The 26,812-nt window shown below is 33.6% G+C and overlaps 1 protein-coding gene across 6 annotated transcripts in view; it reads left to right on the forward strand.

Annotated features, from left to right (window-relative positions):
* Window positions 1-26,812, forward strand: part of STXBP5L (syntaxin binding protein 5L) — a 418,354-nt gene that overhangs the window by 262,386 nt on the left and 129,156 nt on the right. For all 6 annotated transcript variants that reach the window (XM_074214609.1, XM_074214607.1, XM_074214610.1 and 3 more), the window contains 5 exons: window positions 3,548-3,615; window positions 10,911-10,951; window positions 15,599-15,816; window positions 16,933-17,105; window positions 23,627-23,752. In XM_074214609.1, coding sequence (XP_074070710.1) covers window positions 3,548-3,615; window positions 10,911-10,951; window positions 15,599-15,816; window positions 16,933-17,105; window positions 23,627-23,752 — 626 coding nt within the window. The remainder of the gene's footprint in view (window positions 1-3,547; window positions 3,616-10,910; window positions 10,952-15,598; window positions 15,817-16,932; window positions 17,106-23,626; window positions 23,753-26,812) is intronic.

A 26,812-nucleotide genomic window follows, 5' to 3' on the forward strand; every position in this document is an offset into this window, starting at 1 on the left:
CACCTCTTAGTTTCCCAGGCTTCTTTCAAGACTCAGCTCATATTCTGTCTTCTATAGGAAGCCTTTCCCAGGACCTCCAACCATCAACTGCCAGTCACTTCTCTAAGACTGTCTTTCATCTTGCATGTATCTCTCCTATACATGCCTATTATTATACATATTGTTTTCCTTGCACCCCAGTGCTTAGCACAGTGACAAGCATACATGCTTGATGACTAACTGGCTAACTGCTACTTACTAAGACATTTTTCTTCTCCTAGTCTTCTGGTATAGTTTTAACTCTTGCTAGAAATAAAGGTAAAAAAAATAATTTTTAAAGATTTCTTTTAAGTAAACTTTTATATAAAGTCTTTAAATAAAAAAACTTCTTATATATATATATATATATATATATATACAAAATATATACATATATCTAAGAATATATTTTATTTTGTGCTTTTCCTGCACAAAATAAACACATATTGTTTAGTTATAAGTAGAAAATTCATGTTTTCTTGTAATCTCTTCGTAGAACAGATAGGCCAAGCAGAAGAAAATGAAAAGTGTCTACTCAACTCCAGAAATGTAATGCCACTAACAGAAGCAGTACTGAGAAGACCCTCAAACATTCCTTAGTTTAAATATTGCCCAGATCCTAATTTCCTACCTATAAATCATATCAGAGCTCATAATGCTAACAAGTATCTTTTCCAGGGTCAAATCTATGCTTTGAAGCAGGATAGGAGGGGCAATCCAGGGCACTATGGTGTTGTAATTTGAATCAAGTAATTTGAATCATGACCATTTGTGATGTCATTAATGAGAAATTGTGTTTCCTTTAAAGGATTATCAAAACTGTAAACATATTTCACATTAGCCTTCCTCTACACATGTTCCATTCCAGGCAAGCTGAATCACTTCATGAACCTGGTACTCCACTTTTGTTCATTCATGTACAGGCCAGACCCCAGGCTTAAGTGTATTTCTTCCTCATCACTAGCTATCCAAATTCTTCTCTTCATTCAGGGATGAGGTATTATCTTTCTATGGAGGCTATACTTGATCTCTCTGGGCTGAAAGTGTTCCCTTACTCTTCAAATTATTCTTAGAGAATTTTGGATTTCTCATTTACTTCTATATTACTATTTCTTAATTAATTCATGCCATATCCTGACCTTTTTGAAAGGAGTTGAAGTGTGCACTGTACCACCTAGCTGCCCTTTATCAGGTGGGAACAAAAGTATTAAATTAGGTATAAAAGTCCTTAATCTTTGGAATAAGTAAAATGAAAAAAAAATTGGATGATGAGATGGTGCTGTCTGTGGAGTTGACCACACCTTCTGCTCTCTACTATTATCCAGCCTTCTCGATTATCCTTTTCATACTCTTTGTCAGGAGAGAAATGTAATCTCTATATCATACATCTATTCTCTTGCCATTTATGCTAGCTTCTGACAATGAGGTAGCCCTTATCTTTGCCAAGGTCAATCCCTTTTCTTGTGCACTTGAACCCATCCCTTCTCATATTCCTTTGCAATTTGTCCTTTTCACTCTCTTTTTCTAAAATACAGTCTCATTTTGTCTCCCTCATTCTTAAAAACAAAACAAACCAAAAAACTTTATTTAACCCCCTCAAATTACTATCATATCTCTCTGTTACAAGCAAACTAGAAAAAAACATAGTTGATCCCAGTGCCTTATCACTCTGTTTTTCAACCCCTTGTAATCTGGTTGGTTCTCCTCCTTCCTGTCTATCTATCTGACTGCTGCTTCTGAGTTTCTTTTGCTGGATTCTCATTCAGGTCATGCCCTCTAACCATATATGTCCCTCCTGGGATGCCTTCTCTTCACCCTCTACACTATTTCATTTGATCATTACACAGCTTCCATTGATTTAATTACCATCTCTATGTTAACAATTCTCTAATCCGCCTACCCTAAACTTTTGCTCCCAGAACTGAACACAATATATCAGATGTGGCATGAGTAAGTTAGAGAACAGAGGAACTATCATTTTCATAGTCCTGAAAGTTCTATCTTACAGCTTGAGTTTACATGCACTATTCTGGCTGCCTCTGAAGCTAGAGTCTACTGAAACTGAACTTTTTCAATATCTAACCTGGCTTCCCTCATCTTGTGTTTGCAAAATTGATCATTTACACTTAAGTGTAAGATTTTACTATTCCCATTGAATTTCTTCATCTTAGATTCACTCTTGTACTCTAGTCTACCAAGATCTTTCTGGATCCTGACTCTTTTATCCAGTATGACAACCTCTTAGCTTTGTGTCATATGAAAAATATTTATAACAATATTATCTAATCCTTTATCCAATACAATTATAAAATGTTAATTAGTATAAAGTCAAGCACATAAATCCCTGGGACACTTTACTAAAGGTTTCTTGAGCAAGTTGACACTGAACTATTGATACTTGCTCTTAAGTTTTGGCATCTAATCAGTTCTAAATCCATCTAATTGTATTTTCATCTAGTCCTTAGCTCTCTATGTTTCCTTTAAGAACACTAAGAGATATGTAGATATACTACAGTGCCAGCATTCTCCTAAGCTACCAGTATAGTCATCCTCTCAACAAAGGAGTAAGATTACCGAGCTCTTTGTAATCATCTCTTTCCTTGCTAGATGTTCACTAGCCATCTTCTCAATAATGTATTTTATACTTTTCCCAGAAGACAAAGCTCATGAGTCTACAGTTGCAGAATCTAGCCTTTTCCTTTGTTTTTTTTTTTGAAAATCAGAGCAACATTTGCCCATCTCTAGTTATATGGTACTTCTATACTCCATGACCCTTAAATACCACTAACAGTGGCTTGGCAATCACATAAGCCTAAATTGAGGATACCTAGGGTACTTACTAGCTCCTGTACTTATCCTGAAAATAAACCTGCTAGCCATTTGTATTAGGTTCCTCTTTATTTGTTCAAAAGACATTCTTCCTGGCAGACAACACAGAAGTAAAATTATAATTGAGTAGCTCCCCTTCAACTCTTTTGACAATTATCTTAATTTCATCTACCCTAAGCAATGTTTTTATACATTCTTTGATCCTCTTTCTTTCCCCAATATAGTTTAAAATAGAAAAAGAAACAAACTTTTTTATTGATCTTCACAGCCACAGCTCAATTTTAGCCTTAGCTTTTGTGATAATATTTTTACAGTATCATGTATCTTACCATAATTTAGTATACATATTTCAAAAAATCTAAATTGGGTTGGGGAGCTCCCTGTGCATCCACATGAATCTCTTCAAACAAGTACAGTTGTTTTTTTCCTTCTCCTTCTCCTATTTCTGGTTTTGTTTTGCTTATTTTTTTAAAGAAATGATATTGATAAGAAAAACTCTAAATTTTCCTGGAAATGCAATTGTGGGTTCAGTGGTGTTTTTCTATAAAATAATTGAAACCTTTACAAAATGTTGTATAGCTATTTATTCTTATATGTGTATATTTACCTAAATTTTAAAACAGGTGATTTAAAAAATGTTTTAATGCATTCAAACTTCAAAATTAATGTCTCATGTATGATTTCTGATTATTATATTTAGGAATGGCCAGTCAGTGGAGGGACCTGGAACATTGGGGCACAAACATATCCAGAAATTATTATTACAGGGTAAGTAAATAGAAGATTATTGGTGAATTAATTAGTCATCAAGAAATTATCAACTATCTACTACTATCTGTCTAGATTTGTGGTAGGTGTTGGAGGAGACAACGGAAGCAAAAGACATTTTCCATTAAAGAGCTTGCAATCTCATTGGCAATCAAGGACAAAGACATATCAAACAATTTTTAAGGCAGGCTGAGGTCTTCTCCCTTCTAGTTATTCTAGTTATTCTTTTTTAAGAGAGGTGCCTGAACCAAGCTAGGTGACACAATACAAATAAATAAATAATACTCAACCAGAGGTAGTCCCATAGCTTTTCTGTTTGCTTCTATATTCCACTAGATGGAGATATTAGAATAGTCAAATCCTGAACTTGGCATCAAATGCCCATGAATGCACACACATGTGAGCTCACATGTACACACACAAATATATATAGAATATCTATATCTGTGTCTAACTATTAAATGCATATGTCAGTTTATACTACAGAAAGGAAGAGAAGTATGAAATATATTACTTCCTAATATCCCTGCTCCCCAGTTCAAAATAATAATTATTATTATTGGTATATGGCTCAAATATATATATCCAAAATATTTTCTACCAATAGACCAAAAAACTATAAAGGTAATGGACAGACTAGCAAAGTGAATAGCAGGAGAAGATTCCCCACCACCACTATCACCCAACCCCCCCCAAAACACAAAAAGCAGGTTTGCCTTTAGGCTTAATGCTTGCTTTCACAAATTGGTTTCCCACCACCAGCTGTCCCCCCCCCAAGATTCTGATCCACTCTCCCTCTCCTGATGCTTCCTTGCCAAAATCCTGTCAGCTGCTACCATTTACAGAACTTAGTTTCTGCTCTTGGAGTTTCTTCTTCCTCAAAGGGAGAATGAATGCTCTTTTATTAAACTCCCCATGCTGAGGCCAGTTGGCACATTTCAGCTTTTTTCTTAGGTCCAAAACCATCCCCACCTGGCATAAAAAAACTACCCTTTTGTTCACAATCTTTTCTCCCAATAATCTTGCTCCCCTTTATTGGGAATTACCTGAGCCTTCTTGATATTTAGGATAGAACAAGTAAATTATTGTCTCTCTCTCTCTCTCTCTCTCTCTCTCTCTCTCTCTCTCTCTCTCTCTCTTTATCTATCTATCTCTATCTCTATCTCTATCTCTATCTCTATCTCATCTTGATATTTAGGACAGAACAAATTTCAAGGCACCTAACAACACCAGAAGTGGTATATATAGATAGATATATAGATAGATATAGATATAGATATAGATGATATAGATATAGATGTATATGACATATTTGTGTGTATAAAACTCACACATATAAAACACACACATATATATACATAATACATACATACATTATACATATAATGTATGTATGTATGAGTTGTCATAAGATCAGATATTACCAAAAGGGAAAGCTTAAAAATAAAAAAGAAGAAATCCTAGGCCACATCCTGAGGGGAAACATTCAAATTAAAAGAATCTTTAACATCATATGTGATGATTCAGCAAAGGAAATTGAAACAAATGGTCAGAAAAGAAGGAAAGGATCCTTGGAAGAGCTGTGGTTCTCATCTGGCATAATCCTGAGAACTTTTACCATTCCAGTTACCCTCTTTAGCACAATTTCCAGATTATCAGTGTCCAGTATTCCAAATCTAGTCTTTCATGAGTATAGCAAAGGAGGACTGTCACCATCCTTCTTCTGTGTACAGTGCCTTTCTTAATGCAGCCTAAAATCATTTCAGCATTTTTCTCTACCATATTTCATTCATTACTCCTAAGACACAAGTCTGATTGTCACTCTCCTGTATAAATATCTATTGCCTCTAGAAGTAATTCTCAACCTGGTGCTTAAACAAACTGCTCAGTCTGGCATTTAAAATATTCACTAATCTTTCCCTAACTTTTTTTGTTTTTTAGGCTTGTTTCAGAATTTCATTTCTTAGTTGACATACACAATGATTTAAATTCCTGTTTCTCATCCAAGTACCAAAAATAAAAATAAAGACATTATCCATCTTTGCATCCACCTTTTTTTTTTAGTTTTTTTGCAAGGCAAGTGGGGTTAAGTGACTTCTCCAAGGCCACACAGCTAGGTAATTATTAAGTGTCTGAGACCTGATTTGAACTCAGGTACTCTTGACTCCAGGGCCAGTGCTCTATCCACTGCGTCACCTAGCCACTGTGCCACTTAGCTACCCTGCATCCACCTTTACATAAAGACAATTGGTTATCGGAGAAAGTCATTCAGAATTGGTCTATACTGGTAAGCATTATGTCCATCATGCCTGTAAAAGACCCCAGATTATTCTGTAGCTGGATTTAATTTTCTTCCCCTGTATTGACTCTTTTCCCTACTGGCTAGTCCATAAACTTTTTTTTAATCTCCCAACCTCATATTCCTTGGCAGAGGCTGTTCCCCACTCCTGAATTATTTTACTCCTGCCTTCATTCTTTCTTGCCCCAGAAAAAAAAATATCATCTACTGTTTAAAGCTCTTCTGGGTCACCTCGATTGTTAATTCTTATTATCTGATCAAATTATCTTACCTGGGTATAGTAAACTCTCTGAAGGCAAGAACTACATTCTTTTTATCTTTGTACATGGAACAGAACCTTGTAATTGTTAGAAGTTTAGTAAATGTTATTGAGCCTGCAATCCATTAAAGCCCCAAAGTCTCTATGAGATGATGAACTTCTGTCTAGCCCTATCTTTCTTCAAATTCCAACAACCAGGCTGAAAGAAAATGCTGGACTGAAAGTTAGGAGAAATGAGTTCTAGTCTCTGCTCTGATACTGACTTTTAGCTTATGTTTCCCACTTCGTTAAAAATGTAGTTGGAAAGATGGTCTCAAAGGTCCCTTAGGCTCAATTTAACTTTAACCTCATCTCAGTCTCAATTTCAGTACAAATTTTCTTCCTTTGTAAATTGTAATTATATTGGATGACCATTAAAATCATTCTATACTCTGATGGATCTTTGTTTCTTTTAGACAGCAATGACCTCAAGTCTTTCAACCCCCTCTCCAAAGTATCTCTTTGCTTAAAGATTATCATATCACCATCCCCTTGTCCTAGGAACTCAAAATGGTAATTAGCCTTTTCCTATGCCAAATGTAAAAAAACCAATGTACTTGTTATTGAGAATTATTAGTTAAAATAAGAAGCTACCAGATGGCCTGCATCCTTGGGGAGAGAGAGGTTGGGCATATCAAAACTCTAAGCATCTTTGGGTTATTTGACATTTCTTATTATATTACAAGCACTGGATTCCTCACTGAAACTTAGCCACCCTTCTTACAATCTGACAACAAAAGCAAAAGACTTCTCTAGTCCCTTGGAAGGTTTCTTTAAAAGCTAATTTACAGGAATTGACAGCTATGAAAACTATCAGCTTATAAAGTTTTATTTTTCCTAGGATATAAATGTAAATTACTCTTTGCTATCCAATCCTGACATTTGGAGGCATATTCATATAAATTTGCCCTTCAGGATCCTTTTATTTTTTAAAACAATGTTAATTGCCTTATTGAGAGACAATATAATACTGTAGACAGAGAATTGGTAATGGAGTCAGGAGGACCTAGGGGCTAGCGCTCCTCTAGAATGCTGATCAGCCACTCCCTCGAATTCTGTTCAACTTCCTTTGACTCCATTCCTCATTTGTGTCTGTTATCAAGTAGAGCTGAGTGCTTAATACAAGTAAGGCCTTGCAATAATTCAGAAAAGCATGGGGCTGTTTGAGGATCCACACTTGGTTTTGGCTCTACTATATACCATTCTTCTTACCATAATTAAATACTTTTACTTTTTTTGTTGCTTCATCTAAAAAAAGATCCCTGCACATAAATCACACAGAATGGTTGTGAGTTTAAACGATAAATGCAAAAAAAATTTACAAATCCCAAAGCATAATATAAATATCTGCCATCATCCAAATCATCAAGCATTTGGTTAATAACTCACTACAGTATGGAAGACGTCTTTGTCAACCTGCTCATGAAAATGAGCCTCCAAGTTAATTTCTCTAGGTAGGTGCTTCTAGAATTCAGGGAGAGACAGAGATGGGGAGATAGAAAAACAGAGGAGAAAAACAACTTGAGATTTAGCAAACTTTTTTATCCTCCAATTTCAGCAAACTCAAAGTCACAGTCCTATTATTTGTCACTTCACTACCCTTCTGTATATTCCACTAGAGTACAATACAGTACTCTTGGGCTAAACTATTTCTTTAGGGGGGTGGATTGGATATTCCTCAGAAAAAGGTAAGAATTTCTTGTTGTATTGTCTTTAAATAAAATGTCCCAAATCATTTTTAGCTAAATTTTAAACTAGGGGAAAATAAATTCCTAAGTCCATCTCTTAGATCTGTTTCCCAGATTTTTATGAGATTTTGTTTATCCTCTTAATGCCATCTTCTTCCCCATTTTTGTCAATTATCATTTATGAATCTTTCAAGTCCCTTTGATGTAGCTTGATCTTTCAAGTTCCTATACCACTAGTCTGATAGGGTATATTAAGAACACTGTTTTGCCCAGTTGAGTCCTATTATACATTCAGGTCTGGGTAAAAATGTATTTGAAGTCTTTTTTACTTGAATTTTTACTGTTTAGCAATTTATTTTCCATAAATAACAACATTGTTTGTTTTTTTCTTTTAACTGAAGTTGTTTTTAAATAACTAGTAAACAATGTTAAGTAGAGTACATTTTATTTGAGCAAACTATCTAGCAAGAAATTTAGCTAGCTATTAATTTTTGTTTCCAAGTTAATGTTCTAATAATTAAACATTGACTATATTGCTGATGTATAGATCTTTGACTTGATATGTTAGTATGCTTTTCAATAAACATTGGAGTTTTGATTCAATTTCCTTTGATCAACTCTATTTAAACTTCTCTTCAGTATACGATTAACTAATCAAAAACAAATTGAGAACTCATAGGTGTTGTGGGAGATATTAATGAAGGAAAAAATACTTTCTTCATGTTTAAGGAACTTATGTTATAGTTGGGTACATAGTACTTATATGCATAATTCAACCAAAAACATAATAGCTGAATACTAAATAGTGAGGTATAGGCACTAATAAATAAATAATAAATAAAGGAGTGCAGAGAAGGGTATCTTCTAGATAGATAAGTACTTATATTAGAGTTCATTGAAAACCTCACAGTTGAACTAATCCTGGAAGGATAATTTAGAATTTGCATGAGTGAAAAGGGAGAAAGAAGTTGTTTTGGGGGAGAACAAGTGGTAATTTTCTTAATGATTTCAAAAGACACTACAGATGCTAAAGAGACAAGTCTGGCTGAAGAGAACTTTACAAGTGAAAAGTCATGGGAGAAGAATATGGAAAGGAATTTCATAATCAGACTGTAGAAGACCTTGCATTCCAATTTAGATGTGATGCTAGGGGTGGTGAAGAGTCATGAAAAGATTTTAAATATGGGAGTTATATGATTAAAGAGATTTTAGGGAAACTAATTTAGCAATTAAGTACAGAATTAATTGGAAAGGAAGAAATTAGAGAGAGAAATTAATTAGGTAAGAGGTTATTACAATAATTCAAAACCTAGACAAAAATGAAAGCTGCATTATAAAGGAAGAATGCAGAAGTTTGGCGCTGTTTAGGTATAGCCTTGCAATTCCTTTTCATCAAATTTGTATTTGGTGAAAAACTACAAATAAATATTTAGACTCAGTTCCCTGGAAAGTTTTATAATAAACTACATGGCTCTAGGAAAAGGAAAACCACATAATCTCAGAGTAAAAAGGAACCATGTGACCCCAAAGATAACCAGAACATTTCATAATGCCTTATGCTTTGTAGTAAGTCCTGTTTTTTTGATAATTGAACTAGTTTCATTTAAACTGGCTAAAGTCAAATGGTTGATTCAATGAACTACTTTTTGTCATAGAATGTATATAGTTTCATCATATAAGTAGTCAATTAACATTAAAATGGCATAAAAATCTATTATAAATTAACTTAAGTTTATTTCAGATATGTTATTTAGGTACTCCAATAATCAAAAGTTTGCATCATTCCACTTTATGTTCTTTATACTAAATATCAAGACAATTTTGAAAAAAGTGTTAGAATACTATTATTGTCATATTTTCACTATCATTTAGCTATTTATTTTAATAAATGATAACAATTGAATGGTATTCATGTGATAAGACATTCCTTTTGCTCTCAGAAAAAGAAATGTATCTAAGTATTGGTCTTTACTATGGATCAAAGCCCATTGCAGTTTATGATAATTTTCCAAGACTTAAGGAATCTTTCTAATTATTTTTAATCTATTGAAGTAAATTATATAGTTTGAAATAAGTAGGATAGTAAGGATGGGTAAACTTCAAGCAAGTTGAAAGGGAATGCTAAAAAGGAATTTTTTTTAGATTTATTAATTTGCTTGGTTTTGCCTTGTCAAAGTCAAAGGAAATCATTTTCCTTTCTTCATTTGACTATTTGATTTTGATAATGGTCATGTTTATTTTAAATTTATAATAAAAAAATTTAGAAAATAAGTATAGTCTTCAGGAGATATATGAAGTGATGGCATGTGAAGGGAAAAGCACAATTTAGAAATTAACAATAGATATATTATATATAATATTATATCATATATATATATATATGTTAATTGATATAGGAACTCTGGAGATACCTAAGTGGCACAGTGGAAAGAGCACTGGTACTGGAATCAGAAGGACCTGAATTCAAATGTGACCTCAGACAAGTATTAGCTGTGTGATCCTGGGCAAGTCACTTAACCCTGATTGCCTCAAACAAAAAAAAAAAGATATAGTAACTGAACAATATAGTGACCAACCATGATTCTGGAAGACTCATTAGGAAACATACTCCCTACCTTTTGACAGAGACAATGGATTGAAACAACTGGTATAGACATTTTTTTTGGACAAGGATTTGTTCTGCTTAACTATGTATGCTTATAACAGAAATTTTGCTCTTCTTTATTTCTCAACATGGAAGGTAGGTGAGTAGAAAGAAAAGGTGAGAAGTAGAGAAGGTAAGATGAGAGCTAGAGAAAGTAAACTGAGTTATTGAGAAAATATAATTTAATTTAAAATAAAGAAAATAAGTGGGTTGTAATTTGGAGCTTAGATTTTTTTCTGCTTTAAAAAGATTTTCATCTTCTGTGACATGATCTGAGAAATAATAATTCAGATTTTTGAATTTTCAATAATGATTAGACATTTAAATTTAATCATGTTTTAACTGATATTTAATTTCTCTCTCTAGTCATGCAGATGGATCAATAAAGTTTTGGGATGCTTCTGCAAGTAAGTTGTTCTTTTTACTAGATTTATTAAAATATAGCATTAATTTATTTATTAATATTTATTTTATATTAATATTTATTAGATTATAGCCTTATTATTTTATGTGCAATTTAATCTCCTATTGGCATGCATTTTTGCTACAGTTTTTAGGATTTAATACACTATGGGAAATAATTCAATTTAATGTTTTTGAAAGTGCCATATATTTTCATTTTTATATACAAAGGGCATACCAAGGTTATCATCTTATCTACCTTCTTTCTTCATTTTTATCTAAGTTTTAAAAAACAATTTTTACATTATTCTCTCTCCCTAATAAAGTAACTTTAACAAATATCAGTAAACAAATCAGTTAAACAAATAAACATCATCAGATATTTATTGCATTCAACTTCAACAAGCACTTACTAATTTACTAATTTACATGTTGTACCCATAAAACATTGTGCATCCTGCACAGGAATAGGGATTTTTTAAAAATCAGATCTATGAGTTCATTGGTACAGAGAACTCTCAAGAAGGAAACTCTCTGTTGATGCAGAGCAGCAGCTAGCTACTGATTAATTCCTATCTATCTCTCCTTTCACCTTTTTTTTTTACCCTTTGCTATCTGATTATTACATAGAGCACGTTTTTGTTTACTGACTCCCAATTTTATTACTTCTTTTGAAATTCATTTCTGTAGTTACTCTTCATCTGACCCTTGGAAATTTTCCTTGGGGTCTTATACTTATCATTTAAAACCTTTTTATGACTTTTTTCCATGGCAATCCATGTGATTATAATAGCAACCTGTCTAAATAATATTTTCATCCTCTAGAACTGCTAGAAAGACCTAAGTTTTGTGAGTTATGTAATAATCAGGAGGTGGTGGTGGTATACTTCAAATCATTATGAATTGACCACCCTCCAGATATTTGTGCAATTGGCCAATACCTACAAGTGGCACTTTTAAAGGAATGAAAATAAAGGAACAAGTTATGGGTGGTCATAGTTTCTTTCAAGAAGAAATTCAATTGGCATTGTGAGAGGATAAAGGGGATTGGAGCAGCCATAGAAACTTTTGACAGTCAAGTAAAGGTGTTTGAATTTGATATGATAAGTAATGTGGCTCCCTTGTACATTCATGAATGAGAGAGTAAGAAGAAAATTGATTTTGAGGAATTCTACTTTAACTGTTATTTTTAAGATGAATTAGAGCAGTCTAAAGATATTAAATGACTGCTGCAGTTGTCAAGGCCTGAGTAGTAGGACAGCTTTCCAAATGGAGTAGAAAAGATGAATTTAAGAGATTCTACAGATAAAGAATTGATAGAATTGCAGATAGATTGAATGTAGAAAGCAAAGGAGTTAGTTCATATTAACTCCAGGGTTTCAAACTTGTTTAACCAGAAAAACTGTATTATCATTGGCAGGGATATGGAAATTAAGAAAGAGTATAGAGTTCCGTTTTTACATAACAGGTGAAGAGTAGACATCCCATAGAAATATTTAGCAATTGGCAATGACACATTTTTTAATTTAATCTCTATTATTAACATTTTTCTTAACATTTTCTCTTGTCTAGACAATCAACAAAACAATAACTCTAGTCATAATTTGTAGTATTTGCTGATTTTTGAGGAGTGAATTTTCCTGTTGAAAATTTAAGTCTTCTCTTGAGCAGTGAGGAGCTAACTCCAACACATCTGATCCCAGGACAGCCTCTCCAGCACTGGCCATATCTTCTCTAATGCCCACAGGTCCTGGAGAGGCAGTCCAAGTACTCCTTACTTCCTACTGTTTCTTCAATGTGCTCTCATTTATCCCCATCACACAGCAATCCTCTTTTACTTTTAAATCCATCCCATTGAGATTTTCCACTCAGAACAAATACTAATGACTAAGGGAATTCACTTGCTGTATTCTTCCGCCCCTTATCTCCTACCTTCATTCTAGATACTTCACTTCATTGTATTACACTGATGCTCCCTCGGACTCTCTCATCTCCCAATTCCTCAGAATCCTTGAATCTCTTTCACTTTATCTCAGTCTCACATAAGAATAGTCACACTTATCCACAAGGAATCCTTCTCCTTCTTTAGAAAGTCTGATACTCTTCTACCTGACCCCAACCTGACATAATGCCCCACATGTGCCTCACCTCTTATAAACTTATTCTTTCCCTCATCAAAATCCCCAGTCCCTCTATTTCTTAGTACTTCCTCATGCCATTGCCTCTCTTCTAACTTCACTCTAACTCCTTTCCAATCTTAAACCAAGAATTAGTCATTTCAAGCCTATACCATCCTTGCTTTTGAATCCCTTACTCCCTTGTTCTATTTGCCATTCATCTCCTGTCAAACTTCAGCCCTGGATTATTCCCACCATCTGCTGCTTCTGTTTCTATTCATGAAATCTTGATCAGAATTGGAGGAAATCTCTTCGGGCTGACTGGGTCATCATCTTTTCTTTTCTTATTTTCTTTTTTGCCACACTACTATAAGTTTGCCTCTTCTTTATCCAATTCCCTCAATCAGAAAAAAGATACATTGTATCAAACTTGATGATTGTTCTGAAACCAGAAGACTAAAAGAAGTTACAACTATGGAAGAATGACCTTAGAGTTTCTCTCTGAAGAAGCAAATAAAGGAGTGGAATTACTTTTAATAGGGGTCCAAAAAAAAATCCAGTATCATGGGATTCTTGTTTATCACATATTGCAGTACTCCTGACAAGTATTGTTAGATGATCATGAGAACTGAATCTTTTATATATATGAATATTTATTATACAGCATGTGGAGGTAGAAATTGGGTTTTATATAAAAAATCAAATTATGATGTTAATTGACTATTTCTGATAAAAATTGCTACTAGGTTAGAATAGAAAATATAAATATATATATATGCATACACACACACACATATTTTGAAGGTATGGTTCAAGTATAAGGAATGAGAAGGGCTGAAGATTTGTAGAACTCAGAGAAATTTCATACATGTCTATCATGAATACTTTTTTTTGGAGAAGAGAATTTAGAAGTACTAGACATGGCAAGTGCCTAATAATATCACACAAAAAAGTGAAATGTAGAGGCCAGTGAGGGATTATTTCTCTGAGCATATCAAAAAAATAATAACATCTTCAAAAGTATGAAAAAATATCCAATCTCGTCATTATTTTAAAAAATAGAAAATTATCATTACTTTAAAAAAGAAAATTTTAAAAAAATTCAATGATGACTGAATGAATTACCTACTTTCTTATCTATACAAATATTTTGAAAATTATTTATATTATTTATTGAGGATATCCTTGATTCAGGGTATTAGACTAGACCAGGTAGACTCTTAAAATAGCTATTTCATAGTAGACTGACTCTTTACAATCACATAATTGTCTGAAATTTGTAAAGAATATAATATTCCACTGTACTTATTAAATATTTTTAAAGTACTTAATTTGTTAAAGCAAAATGTCTTCCTAAAGGTACTTTTCTATGACAAGATATCCCATGAATATATTAATATACCAGATATCTTTAAAAGGGATATCAGATACCTTCTCGTCATCATTATTATTATCAAAGGATGAAAAGACAATGAAATATATGCTGAACAGAGGTGCTTCCCATTGTTATGAGAGAATTCTAATATAAGAATCCAAGTGAAAAAGAGATTCATTATAGCTAGTGAGGTCTTCTGAATTTTCTTGAAGTAGGCCCTGTATTTTATAAGGGAAAGATCAGGGCTTGCTTGTTGTATTTAATTGATTTCCCACCTGTGATGTGAAAGATTTGGGATGCTTGTTAGGGAGCTTTCATAAAGCAAAGGTATTTCTAGCCAAATACTATATAGGAGGTTTCCTAAGAGGGTCAGAACAGGAAGACAGGGCAGATTTGGAGCAGAGGAATTCGCGACCTTCTAAGGTCACATATCTGGGAAATGGTAAAGTCAGTATTTGAAGTAGGGTCTTCTGATTCTTAAAACTATGCTTTCTATCAAATGCAGCTTACTCTCCTCTGGTGGCTGCCAAGCTCTCTAGACCGTCCTTACAGTCACAGAAATGCTCCAGCTAAGTAATATTGCTATAAAACTACACTATATTGAGTAGACTTCAATGTTAAAAATTGATGAGAAATCTGGTGTCTTCTAAGAGATAATTTGATAGCATATGTCCTTTAATATTCTTCTTAAACCAGAAACTAAAGAGTAGGGGAAGAGAAAATATTGCTTGTCATTGATTTTCCAGTGTACTCAGGTGCTGGATTGATTCTGTTTCTTCCAAAGGGCAGAATCAAAGTATTTTCAACAGAATTGTACTAATAGGGGCGGCTAGGTGGTGCAGAAGATAAAGAGTACTGGCCTTGGAGTCAGGAGTACCTGAGTTCAAATCCGGCCTCAGACACTTAATAACTACCTAGCCGTGTGGCCTTGGGCAAGCCACTTAACCCCATTGCCTTAGAAAATCTAAAAAAAAAAAAAAAAAAAAAAAAAAAGAATTGTACTAATATTAAATCATGAAAGGTAATTTATTTGTATTACCTGATTTGGGAGCTTTATAGAATGATGATAAGGATATTAACATAGTTTTGGTTTTTTTTTAACATGTTGAAAATGTCTATCTTAAATACAGATTTTAAGCTAATGTATCAATATTTTACAGTAACTCTACAGATGCTGTACAAGTTGAAAACATCAAAAGTATTTGAAAAACAGAAGATAGGAGATGGAAAACAAACATCTGAAATTGTAGAGGAGGACCCTTATGCTATCCAGATGATTTATTGGTGTCCGGAGAGCAGAATATTCTGTGTAGCAGGAGTCTCTGCATATGTCATTGTTTATAAATTCAGCAGGCATGAAATTACTACTGAAATAGTGGTAGGTCATTAAAATGGAACTTTTACAGTCATAATGATTGAAGAAACCAAATATATCATATTTTAAACTGGTGTTTGGTGTTATTTTAAGATATCAAGTCAGTAGCATTTTATTATTTGTTTTGTTCGGTAAATGATGAATTTGGTTTAAAAAAGGTAGAATAAAAAAACCATTAAATCTTGAGTACAATAATAATAATAGCTAACATTTATGCAGCAATTTAAGTTTTGAAAATATCTATACAAATATTATTTCATTTTATACTCACAAAAACCCCAAAAGGGAAGTGCTATTATCCCATTTCATAGTTAAGAAAGCTGAGACAGGTAGCCATTAAGTGATTAGTCTAGTGTTACAAACCTGACAAGAGTCTGAGGCTAAATTTGAAGTCAGGGTTTCCTGGATTCAAATACTAGCTATGTAACTGCTAGTAACTGAGGACAAATCATAACCTCTTTGGGCCTCAGTTTCTTTATGTGTAAAATTAACATATACTCTGCTTATCACATCAGATTAGTCTGACCTAAGATCATGAAAAGAATGACTGAATAAACATAGTTGTAATTTAACTTGTTTTGATGGGAATGACTCTAATAGCAAGTTTCCATTTTCCATAAATCTTGTACTAAAATGGTAACTTACATGCTACTTTTGAAAATATGATAAACTGAGGGGCGGCTAGGCGGCACAGTGGATAGAGCACTGGCCCTGGAGTCATGAGTACCTGAGTTCAAATCTGGTCTCAGACACTTCATAATTACCTAGCTGTGTGGCCTTGGGCAAGCCACTTAACCCCATTGCCTTGCAAAAGCTAAAAATAAAAAATATGATAAACTGTTAAGTTTGTGGAACAAAGAAACAAACAAAATTCTATAGAAACAAAAAGCACTAAATTTTAAATTATTGATAGATTGAAATAATCCTATTGATAACTATATACTTGATTTGGGTTATTCCTCAGTTGAATTACTTATTGACTTCCCAAATACTGAAAGAATCTTGAATGTACTCTATTAATTATAAGATTTGTTTCAAATATATCAAATATAACTGAATTAAAAATGTTTTAAAATAAGATTTTTTTATTAAATTATAACATATGTTTATTTACTTAAGTCATTAGAGGTACGACTTCAGTATGATGTTGAAGATATCATTACTCCTGAACCAGAAACAATTCCTCCGTTTCCAGATCCCTCTTCCCAGCTTCCTTCTTCAAAGAGTCTTTCAGGGAGTACCAACACTGTAGCAAGTGAAGGAGTGATAAAGGACAGTATCCCTTGCCTCAGGTAAAATTCTCTTTTGAACTTTCAAAATATTATTTAATATTTCCTACTAAAATTATTTGAGATTGGGCAATAATCAAGCTTTTTAATGCCTACATTATACTTATTATGCTTCATGGTAATAAGGCATAAATGGTAATTCAGCAGGTACAGTTAGGTGGTGCAGTGGATAGAGTGCTGAGCTTAAAATCAGGAAGACTCATCTTCCTGAATACAGATTTAGCCTCAGATTTTTATTAGCTAAGTGATCCTGGGCAAGAACTGTTTGCCTCAGTTCCTCATCTGTAAAATGAGCTGGAAAAGGCAATATCAAACTACAAAAAGTACTATTACTTTAACAGTTGAACAACTCATTTCTGAATTCTCATAAAGGAGAGCAAAGGGGGAAATAGAGCAGAGTAGGAGATTGTTCTGAAGCCCTTCTGAAAAAAGCAACTTAGACTTCTTACTTTTCAGTTAGAATGTACTTACAGAGATGCTTCTCAAAAAAAAAATTTAATTTCATTCTCTTTAATTATTATCCCAGTACCAGCATCTCCTTTTCTTTAAATAGAAAAATAGTTTTAGCCAATAAGGCATTTACAGGTAGAGAATCTACAAGAATATTTTCTAGGAGACTTGTTCATTCTCCTATCATATTGCAAAATGATAATAGAAAAACATTAGCATTCACAGAATTTCAGTTAATGAAGAAGATTAAAATTCTCATTGTGATAATATATACCAAATACATAACTTGTCTAAATCTCGTAATCCTTTATTTTTATTACCTATGAATTGGTATATATTTCTATTTTGAATTGTTTTGCTTTATTTAATTGATTTTCATTTGAATAACAACATAAGCAAAAAGAAGAAGTGACAACCATAATGGAGATTTCTTGGAAACACCATTTGTCTTCAGTCTCCCCACATGGATTAAGCATTCACTGTGTACTAGGCCCACTGTCAATATTATGGGAATTAATGGATTTAAATGTTTGAAAGGATTTTTGAGGACATCAAGTCTAACTTTTCACCAAATCAAGGGACCATCTTTTCAACAACCATGGCAAATTAAACTGTTCAAGTGAAAATGAAATCATTGTCTTATAAGACAGCTTATTTCAATTTGGGAAACATTTAGGTTAGAAAAGTGTTTATTAAGCTGAAATATCTCTATTGTAACTTCCAGGCATTCATTTTGTCTGGCTCTCCACTGGACCACAGAATTTTGAGACCCAGTGCCCTGTGTTTGAGATCTCAGTGCACTGTGATTCATAAATGTAATGGAATAATATTGTTCCACAAGAAACAACGAATATGAAAATTTCAGAAAAAAACATTTATATTTATGAACTGATTCAGAATAAAGTAAGCAGAATCAGGAAAACTGGATATACAATGCTTACAACTACGTAAAAAACAAGGACAATAAATTGAAAACTAAGCTAGCTAGTAACAGTGAAGTCAGTTAAAAGAACTATGGATATGAAATACTATATATATTTTCAGATATATCAACATTTTGGTTGATTTCTCTGAGCTTTTTTTTCTTTTTAAATTTTTTGTTCTTATAAAGGAAAGTTTGCTAGGCAGAAGAGGGAAAATAGAAGAGGGAATATTTGAAAGTGAATATGATACAAAAACAAAAGGCATCAGTAATACAAATATACATCATAAATATATGCATTCATATATTCAGAAAGCAATAAAATATATCAAGTATAGTTTGAGTACCATAAGATAGTATGTAAAGGCACAAACTCTCTTCCCCACCCCCAATTCCTCAGTAGAAATTTTCATGAATAATGACCAAAAATAAATAAATTATGCAGGGGCCAAACTTCTGGCAAAGAAGGTCTCTAACCTTGCTTAAATAGACCACGGACAGTGGTTTTTTCACTGGTTCAGAGCATAGGATATGTCATAGTGTATACTCCACTGGCATAACCTTCAGAAATATAGCTTAGCTTCTAAGCCATGATATAGCATTTGAACAGGACATTAGTAGAAGAATTCAGCTAAAAGGGTTTTGTGGACTAGCCTGGGCACCTACCATTAATTTTGTTTTGTTTGGGTTTTCATGCAGAAATGTATTCTGGTATGCTCAATGAGAAAGGAACACATAGTCACATGAGTCCTCTGAACAGTTGCTATGAGGAGGTGAAGAAAAGGAATGAAAAGATTGAGATTAAAGAGGCTGAAGGGCTTAAAGTGATAACTGAAAAGGGAGAAGGACTAGACTACGAATGAGTAAAATCTGGGGAAACTGGGTACTTTTTTGGTGATTGGGGATATGAGAGATAGACTAAATGTTCTCTTACTAATCCTCCACTCTTTTTACCACCTCTCCAAGAAAGGTGTTATTATCAATAAGATCCTAGTCAACACAATTGTGGCCTACTTACTATAGGCACTAAAGGAGTATTCCTCATCCCCTATAAGGAAATGAGAAGGTACCAGAAATACAGCTCCCATTTTCCTTTCTTTCCTTTCCTTTCACTCTTCCATAGGGAGAGAGAGAGAAATATGGAAATGGAGTACTTTATGGAAATATAAATAAATAAATAATATCTATAAATATCTATCATATTTCCTTTCTTAAGTCTTCTCCAGGATAAAAATCTCCATTGTCAACACCTCATCCACATGATGCATAGATTAATGTCCTTTACCATCCTGCTAACATCCTTTCAAGTACTCTCCAGGTTTTCAAAGTCTTTTGTAAAATGTGGCCTTTGAAAATCAATGCATGACCAGAGCAAAGAACAAAGGGACCATCTCTTCCACATTTCTGAACACTATGGTTATTTTGATGAAAGTGCAAATCAAATTGACTTTTTTAATGAATGTCTAAATCATACTGTCAACTCAGATTGAGCTTGAAGTTCATTAAATCCCCCAACTCGTTTTAGATATTTGTATTACTTTGCTCTTTTTTTCTCTTTGATCTCAGATATCCCAAATCAATTTTTGCCAAGTTTTTTTAACCTAAATATTTAACTATCTCCATTGAATTTCAACTTATTAAATATGGCACAATTTACTAGGCATCAGTAAACTACAGCCAGTTGGGCCAAATTCATCCTGTAACCTGTTTATGTGCAGCCCACCAGTCATACAAAACCAAGTTTGCTAACCACTGTCCTAATATATCAAGATCTTTTTGGATTATGACTCTGTATTCCAGTGTTTTTTAATATATCCCTCCAGTCCTTATCATCTGCAGATTTAAGAGGCATTCATTCTATGCTTTTATAAAATGTGTTGATAAAGATGTTAAAGATCTAGCTCACAAAGCATTTGTGGTGACTGGAAGTCCTTGGGGATACAAAGACAAAACTGCCAGACCCAAATGCATTCTATTTGAAGAGAAGTTGTTCACAGATAAACAAAACATACAATCACATCATATTGGGGATGGAAGTTTACTAAAGTTTACTAAAGTTTACTAAAAAGCCAATCATAAATTCATGGAGTGTTCACTGGAAACTGCTTGCCAAGTTGACATTGAACTTATCAATAGTTATTGTTTGAGTCCAATCATTTAATCAAATTTAAATTTGACTGATTGTACTTTAGTCTATCCCACATCTCGCCTTTTGCTTTTTATAAGTGTAGCATAACTATTTTATCAAGCCTTTTGTTCAAATCTAGACAAGCTGTGCCTGCAGTATTTCCATGATCTTAATAGTAACATAGACATAAAAGAAAGTAAAAGTAGCTCCTCTTCTTAGCCTCCCTCCCCCATCTCAGCATTGATAGATTGAGTACCTTAGAGGATTTCTTTCCCAAGCTTAATATATTTTATGGGTCCACACTCCTAAAATCTTAGCTCACTTGTCCCCACCAATGCATTTACCTTCAATAGTCAGTCAAAAAATACAATCAGTTTAAACCTAAGACATTTTCTGAAAGGCAGAGCATGGATGATAGTAATAATACAATATTCCCAAAATCCAATACTCATGTCAAAATAAACACGCTCCTCCAGCATGACAGAGGTCCAGTCTTTCTCTTGTGATATCCTCATGCTGCTCTCCCTGGTCAGTTTCTTTCCTGTTTTTTGACATCTTTTGGAACTGAAATCTGTGGGTCTCCTTCTCTTAGATACCATATGTACTAGGTTGAGTTGCCCTATTTACTAATAATGGAGGATAGAAGAGAGAAAAAATTTCCTAACTGCCCCAATGGACACTAGAGGAGGTAGAAGTGAAAAGCCAAATATTCACTCTCTAAACCTCAGTTCTTCCTCTAGAACTGACTCGCTTTTTAACTATTCCGGGAACAAATTCCCTCAATAAGCTCTCTTACCTCCACTGATTCTTTAAGGGATAGTTTTCATAGAGAAATTGGTACATAAGCAAACATGGAGAATTTAGAGAAGTAGGATTGAAGAAGGAATACATTTCAGGAATGGGGAATTGTCTGTTGAAGGAAAAACTGGCTAAAATGTAAAACAATGAACAGTGATTTACAATACATGAAGATAAGCAATATGAAAATAAAGTGGGAAGGGTAGATTGATTTCAAACTGTATAGAATCTTAAATGCTAAGTCAAGAAGTTTGGATCTTATTCTAGTGATATCAGTGATATCATAATGATTCTTGAGTAATAAAATGACATAATCAGGCTTATATCTTAATTATCACAACAAGGAATACCAAAAACACCAAGATAGAGAAAACACTTTAATCAAAAAATGGAGAGAGATGGATGCAAAAGGCAATAATGGGTTAGAATATGAACTCAATTGTAGAATCTTACAGAGTACAGAACATGATAATGAGAGAAGTATCATCTCATAAAGTAATGGAAGATAACACCAGTTTAAAGAAAGTTTGGCATGATATCCAGGTAAAGTGATACCATGGATATTTAAGGATAAAAATGGAAAAACCAAAATTGTCAAGGTCATTGTAAGTGAACTATTTTTACCATTAAGAACAGGCTCTGACCAGTAATACCTTTTTCCCTCTCCATAAATGTAATTGGCACATAATTTTTCCTTCTGCATCAATGTAGGGAAGACAGATGGTTATTTGCATCCTCCAAAATTTATATCTGCAAACATTGAGTAGTTACTCAAATTATCACTCCAATACTTTTTCAAATCTCTATTGTCTTCCAGACATGCCAAAGTGTCACAATATGTTAGTTGAGAAGTTTTGATCATTTTTCCTGAGTTAGAAATACTAATTTTTAACTCTCATCTTTCTTTCCTTAACCCTCATCTCATTATAGTTTCAGTTGTATATAATTGTCCATTAGTTGGATTTGATGAGTATAGCTAGTCTTCTGAGGGTAGATGAGTAGTCAGTGGGAATCTAAAATGAGTTGCTATAAATAATAGTATGGAGAACTTTTTTTGGTCTTTTGGTCTAGTCTTTTTCTGTTCAGTAATTTATCTATGCCCCAACCATACCACTTCCTTCCCCCTCTCTTCTGTCTTTTGTCTTTTCTGGATCTGCCAGTATGTGGAATTTCTACTTGGATTCAAAAATTTCCATTTTCCTAGCTGATTGACAGTCCATGACTTAATGGATGAAAAATCAATCAGCCACAAGTAAGTCAGACACTCCTGCCCCTTCATTCTTCCCAACACTTATGGCCTCAACTGTTAGCAGTTCCTGTGTCATAAAAGAGGCTATCATTGCTTTTTGATTAAGTGGGTTTTCCTGATTTCTCTGGTTGTTAGTAAACTTCCATCCCCAATATGATGTGATTGTATGTTTTGTTTATCTGAGAACAACTTCTCTTCAGATAGAATGCATTTGGGTCTGGCAGTTTTGTCCTTGTATCCCCAAGGACTTCCAGTCACCACAAATGCTTTGTGAGCCAGATCTTAGGGATTATCATATTCTTGCTTATCTTGAGAGATTCTGTATGTCCCAGATATATTGCAAGTCATCACCTATAATGGAATTGTTTATTCATTCAATGAACATTTATTAACCCTTCTTCCTGTTTTTAGAGGTATTAGGTGGACTTAAGCCCTATTAGGAAATAGGAATCATTGTCCTGATCTCAAGGCAGTTACAATTTATTTAATAATGTATAAATATACTTGGAAAACCTTTTAGAACTTAAGTAGAAGACTGAGAAAATCTTAGATCTCTGTAAACTGCCCAAGATATACTCTTATTTGGTTATATGCAGAGTCTTGTGCCTTTCAGTTAAATGATTCTTCTTGTTCAGTGGTTTTCAGTGGTGCCCTGCTCTTCATGACTCCATTTAGTATTTGCTTGGCAAAGATAATGGAGTGGTTTGCCATTTCCTTCTCCAGTTCACTTTACAACTGAGAAAACTGAGATAAGCAAGATGAAGTGATTTACCCAAGTTCACAAAGATAATAAGTGTCTGAGGTCAGATTTGAACTCAGGATAATGAGTTTTCCTGACTCCAGGCCTGGTGCTCTGTCCACTGTACCACGTAGCTACTTAAAATGATTCAGTATAAACCTAATACATATGTTTGAGATCATTTCTTTTTATTGCACTCAAATACTTATATTTTTCTTTATTTCACTCTTTCCTGAAGCGTTAAGACACGACCTGTTCGGATGCCTCCAGGTTATCAAGCTGAACTTGTTGTTCAGTTGGTGTGGGTGGATGGAGAACCTCCACAGCAGATCACCAGCCTCACTGTAAGCTCTGCCTATGGCATGTAAGTAGCATGTTCTTTCTGCTGGACCCATGAAATCTGAAAAGGGGAGAGTTGCTCTATCCTAACATGCTTGGTTGGACTGGATCGAGAAGACATTTCATCTTCTTGCTCCAAACAAATGCCCAGTGTCCAGAGATGACCTCTAAGCAGACATTTATAGATTGTTGCTAAACCCAGGAAGGAAGGAAGGAAGGAAGGAAGGAAGGAAGGAAGGAAGGAAGGAGGAGAAGAGGGAGGAGAGGAGGGAAGGAGGGAAGGGAGAAGGGGAGGAGAGAGGGAAGGGAAAAAAAAGGAGGAAAAGACATTAAAAAGAAGAAAAAAAGAAAGGAGGAGACACCTTATTGAAGAATCTCCTTAATCTAAAGGGAAAATAAGAAAAAATAATTTTCTTTAATTTATTTACACATTACTAAAATATTCCTATTTAAGAGTAAACATAATAACCCCTCCCCCACAAAAATAAAAAACCTCATGAGAAATAAAGTAAAAGAAAGAGGAAAAAAATTAATGACTCCCTTGTATATTTGATTAAGAATCTTTGTTCACTTGTAATGTCTCTCTTTTTCTAGTACATTCATCTGCTCTTATGGCTTTTTCTCATCTATACCCTTAAATATATAGCCATTTGGATATATGGACACGTTGTCAGGGGATTCTGGATGGCCTAAAAATACAACTAGTCATCCTTTGGAACATTTTACTCATTCCATGTATATATTTTAATCTCCCCTATTAGCTGCTGATAATTGTAGAAAATAAATGAAACTATTTTCCTAATATCAGGGAGGTTAGAATATAATTAAAAAGATAAATAAATATATAAACATCTAAAGAATGCCGACAGAAAATTGGAGAGACACTACAGATCTCTAAGCCACCATAATTGAACAACTGTTTGAACATGAACAGTGCCTTCTGCTTTTTTCAGTAAAAATGTTTCTTTGAAAATCTAATAGGTAAGTATGAGCTATTTTTATTTTGTTCTTTTATCTTCTATAAATCATTTATAATGTAATTAAAATGTGACAATGATAATTCCTATTTATATGGCATTTTGTATTTTAAATGGTTTTTTATCCCAACGCTTAAAGGTAGGGGGATAGGGCAAGTATTATTATAACTTTTATAGATAAAGAAAGTGAGACTTAGAGAAATCAAATGGCAGCATCACAGGAGAACAAACAGCTATGAAAAGTCAAAATTACTACTCAATATTTTTCCTTTACTTCAGGCATCCTTAGTATATGTCAAAAATTTTATTTCCAAGTTATTGTGGCACCTTTCATAGGATTTTTTGGAGTCAATATATACACATATCAAAAATGCTACCATTTCTTTGATAGACCTCCTTCCTTACTAACATGTAAGTCTCTTTAGTGAAAGGACTACCTTTCTACTTGTAATTGTATTCTCCATATATTAGATATTTAATAAATACTGTTGATTTGAATTTTTAAAAAGTTTCTTATTTATGGGCATGATGGTACCCACATCTCCTAAGAATCCCAGCTACCAGAAAAGCTTAGACTAGTGAATTTCCTGATCTTGGAATTTTGAGCTTCTGTGAACTAAATAGATTTGGTGATTTAAATAAGTTTGACATTAAATTGGTAAACCTCATCCTAACAGCAACATGGGGGTGTTGTTCAAGGACTCTCTCATTCCATCAGTGCAACAATCAGGAACAGTTTTGGTCTGTCTGCAAAGGAGAGTGCCATCTGTATCCAGATAAAGAGCCATGGAGTTTGAACAAAGTTCAAGGACTATTCCCTTTAATTTAGGAAAAAAAACAGATATCTTATTGTCGGATCTTGTTGTCTCTTAGACTTTTTGTCTCTTCCTTAAGGATATGATTTCTCTCTCATCACACTCAATTTGGATCAATATACAACATGGCAACAAACAAAGTAAAGACTGACAGATTGCTTTCAGTGGGTGGGTGGGGAGAAGGAAGTAAGATTGAGGGCAAATTATAAAACTCAAATAATATCTTTAACAAAAATAAAAAAACACTAAAATAAAAATTGGTAAGCCTCCAGGAACAGAGGGCCCACTGGTTAAAGTTGGAGATTAGCAGATCAAAACTTCTCTATTGCTTAGAGTGGGACCAGGCTCATGAATAGCTTCTACACTTCCAATCTATGAAAATTGGAGAGACCCAATTTTGCAAGATTTTGTTACTAACAACTATTAAGGAGTATTGAGAAAATTCTGTGAAGAAAACCAAAAAACCCCTCCAGTTGAAATCAACATAGATATACTCAACAACATCAATGCAAAGGTGGACTTACAGGTGAGGTGGTAAAAAATATTTAGGGAAATGTGGTATAATATGAGATGAGTGAAACAAATACTTATAAGCAGTACTGAAGTTCCATACCCATATATCATGATTACATTTTTCTTCTTTTTTAATCTTTCCAAATTATATGTAAGGATGATTTTCAACATTCATTTTTTGGAAGATTTTGAGTTCCAAATTTTTCTCCCATACTGCCTCTCCTCCTCTTTTCCCAAGAGAGCAAGCAATCTGATATAGGTTATTCATGTTCCAGAATGCATATCATATTTCCACATTAGTCATATTGTGAAAAAAGAAGCAGAATAAAAGGAAACACTATTTAAAAAGTGAAAATAGTTTGCTTTGACCTGCATTCAGATTCCATTAGTTTTTCTCTGGATATGAATAATATTTTCTGTCGTGACTCTTTGGGAATTGTCTTGGCTTGTTGTATATTTAAGAAGAGAGAGCTAAGTCAATCATAGTTGATCACAGAGTGTAACTTTTATATACAATGTTTTCCTGTTTCTGTTCACTCCTCACTACATTTTTTTCAAGAAGAATTTTGTTGTTATATGTTTTTTTCAGTCATGTCTAACTCTTCATGATCCCATTTAGGTTATACAAATGAGGCCTTTTCAGACTGACCTATTTGGATAAACAAATGAGAAATGTATAAAAAGAATAGAATGTGATAAAACTAGCATGATTTTTTACAATAAGTAACTTTTAAACTTTTTAATGTGCTAGTTTGTCTTGAAAGGTAAAATAACAAGAAA

Source organism: Macrotis lagotis, chromosome 1, assembly GCF_037893015.1.
Source record: "Macrotis lagotis isolate mMagLag1 chromosome 1, bilby.v1.9.chrom.fasta, whole genome shotgun sequence".
In the NCBI taxonomy this organism is placed as follows: domain Eukaryota; kingdom Metazoa; phylum Chordata; class Mammalia; order Peramelemorphia; family Peramelidae; genus Macrotis; species Macrotis lagotis.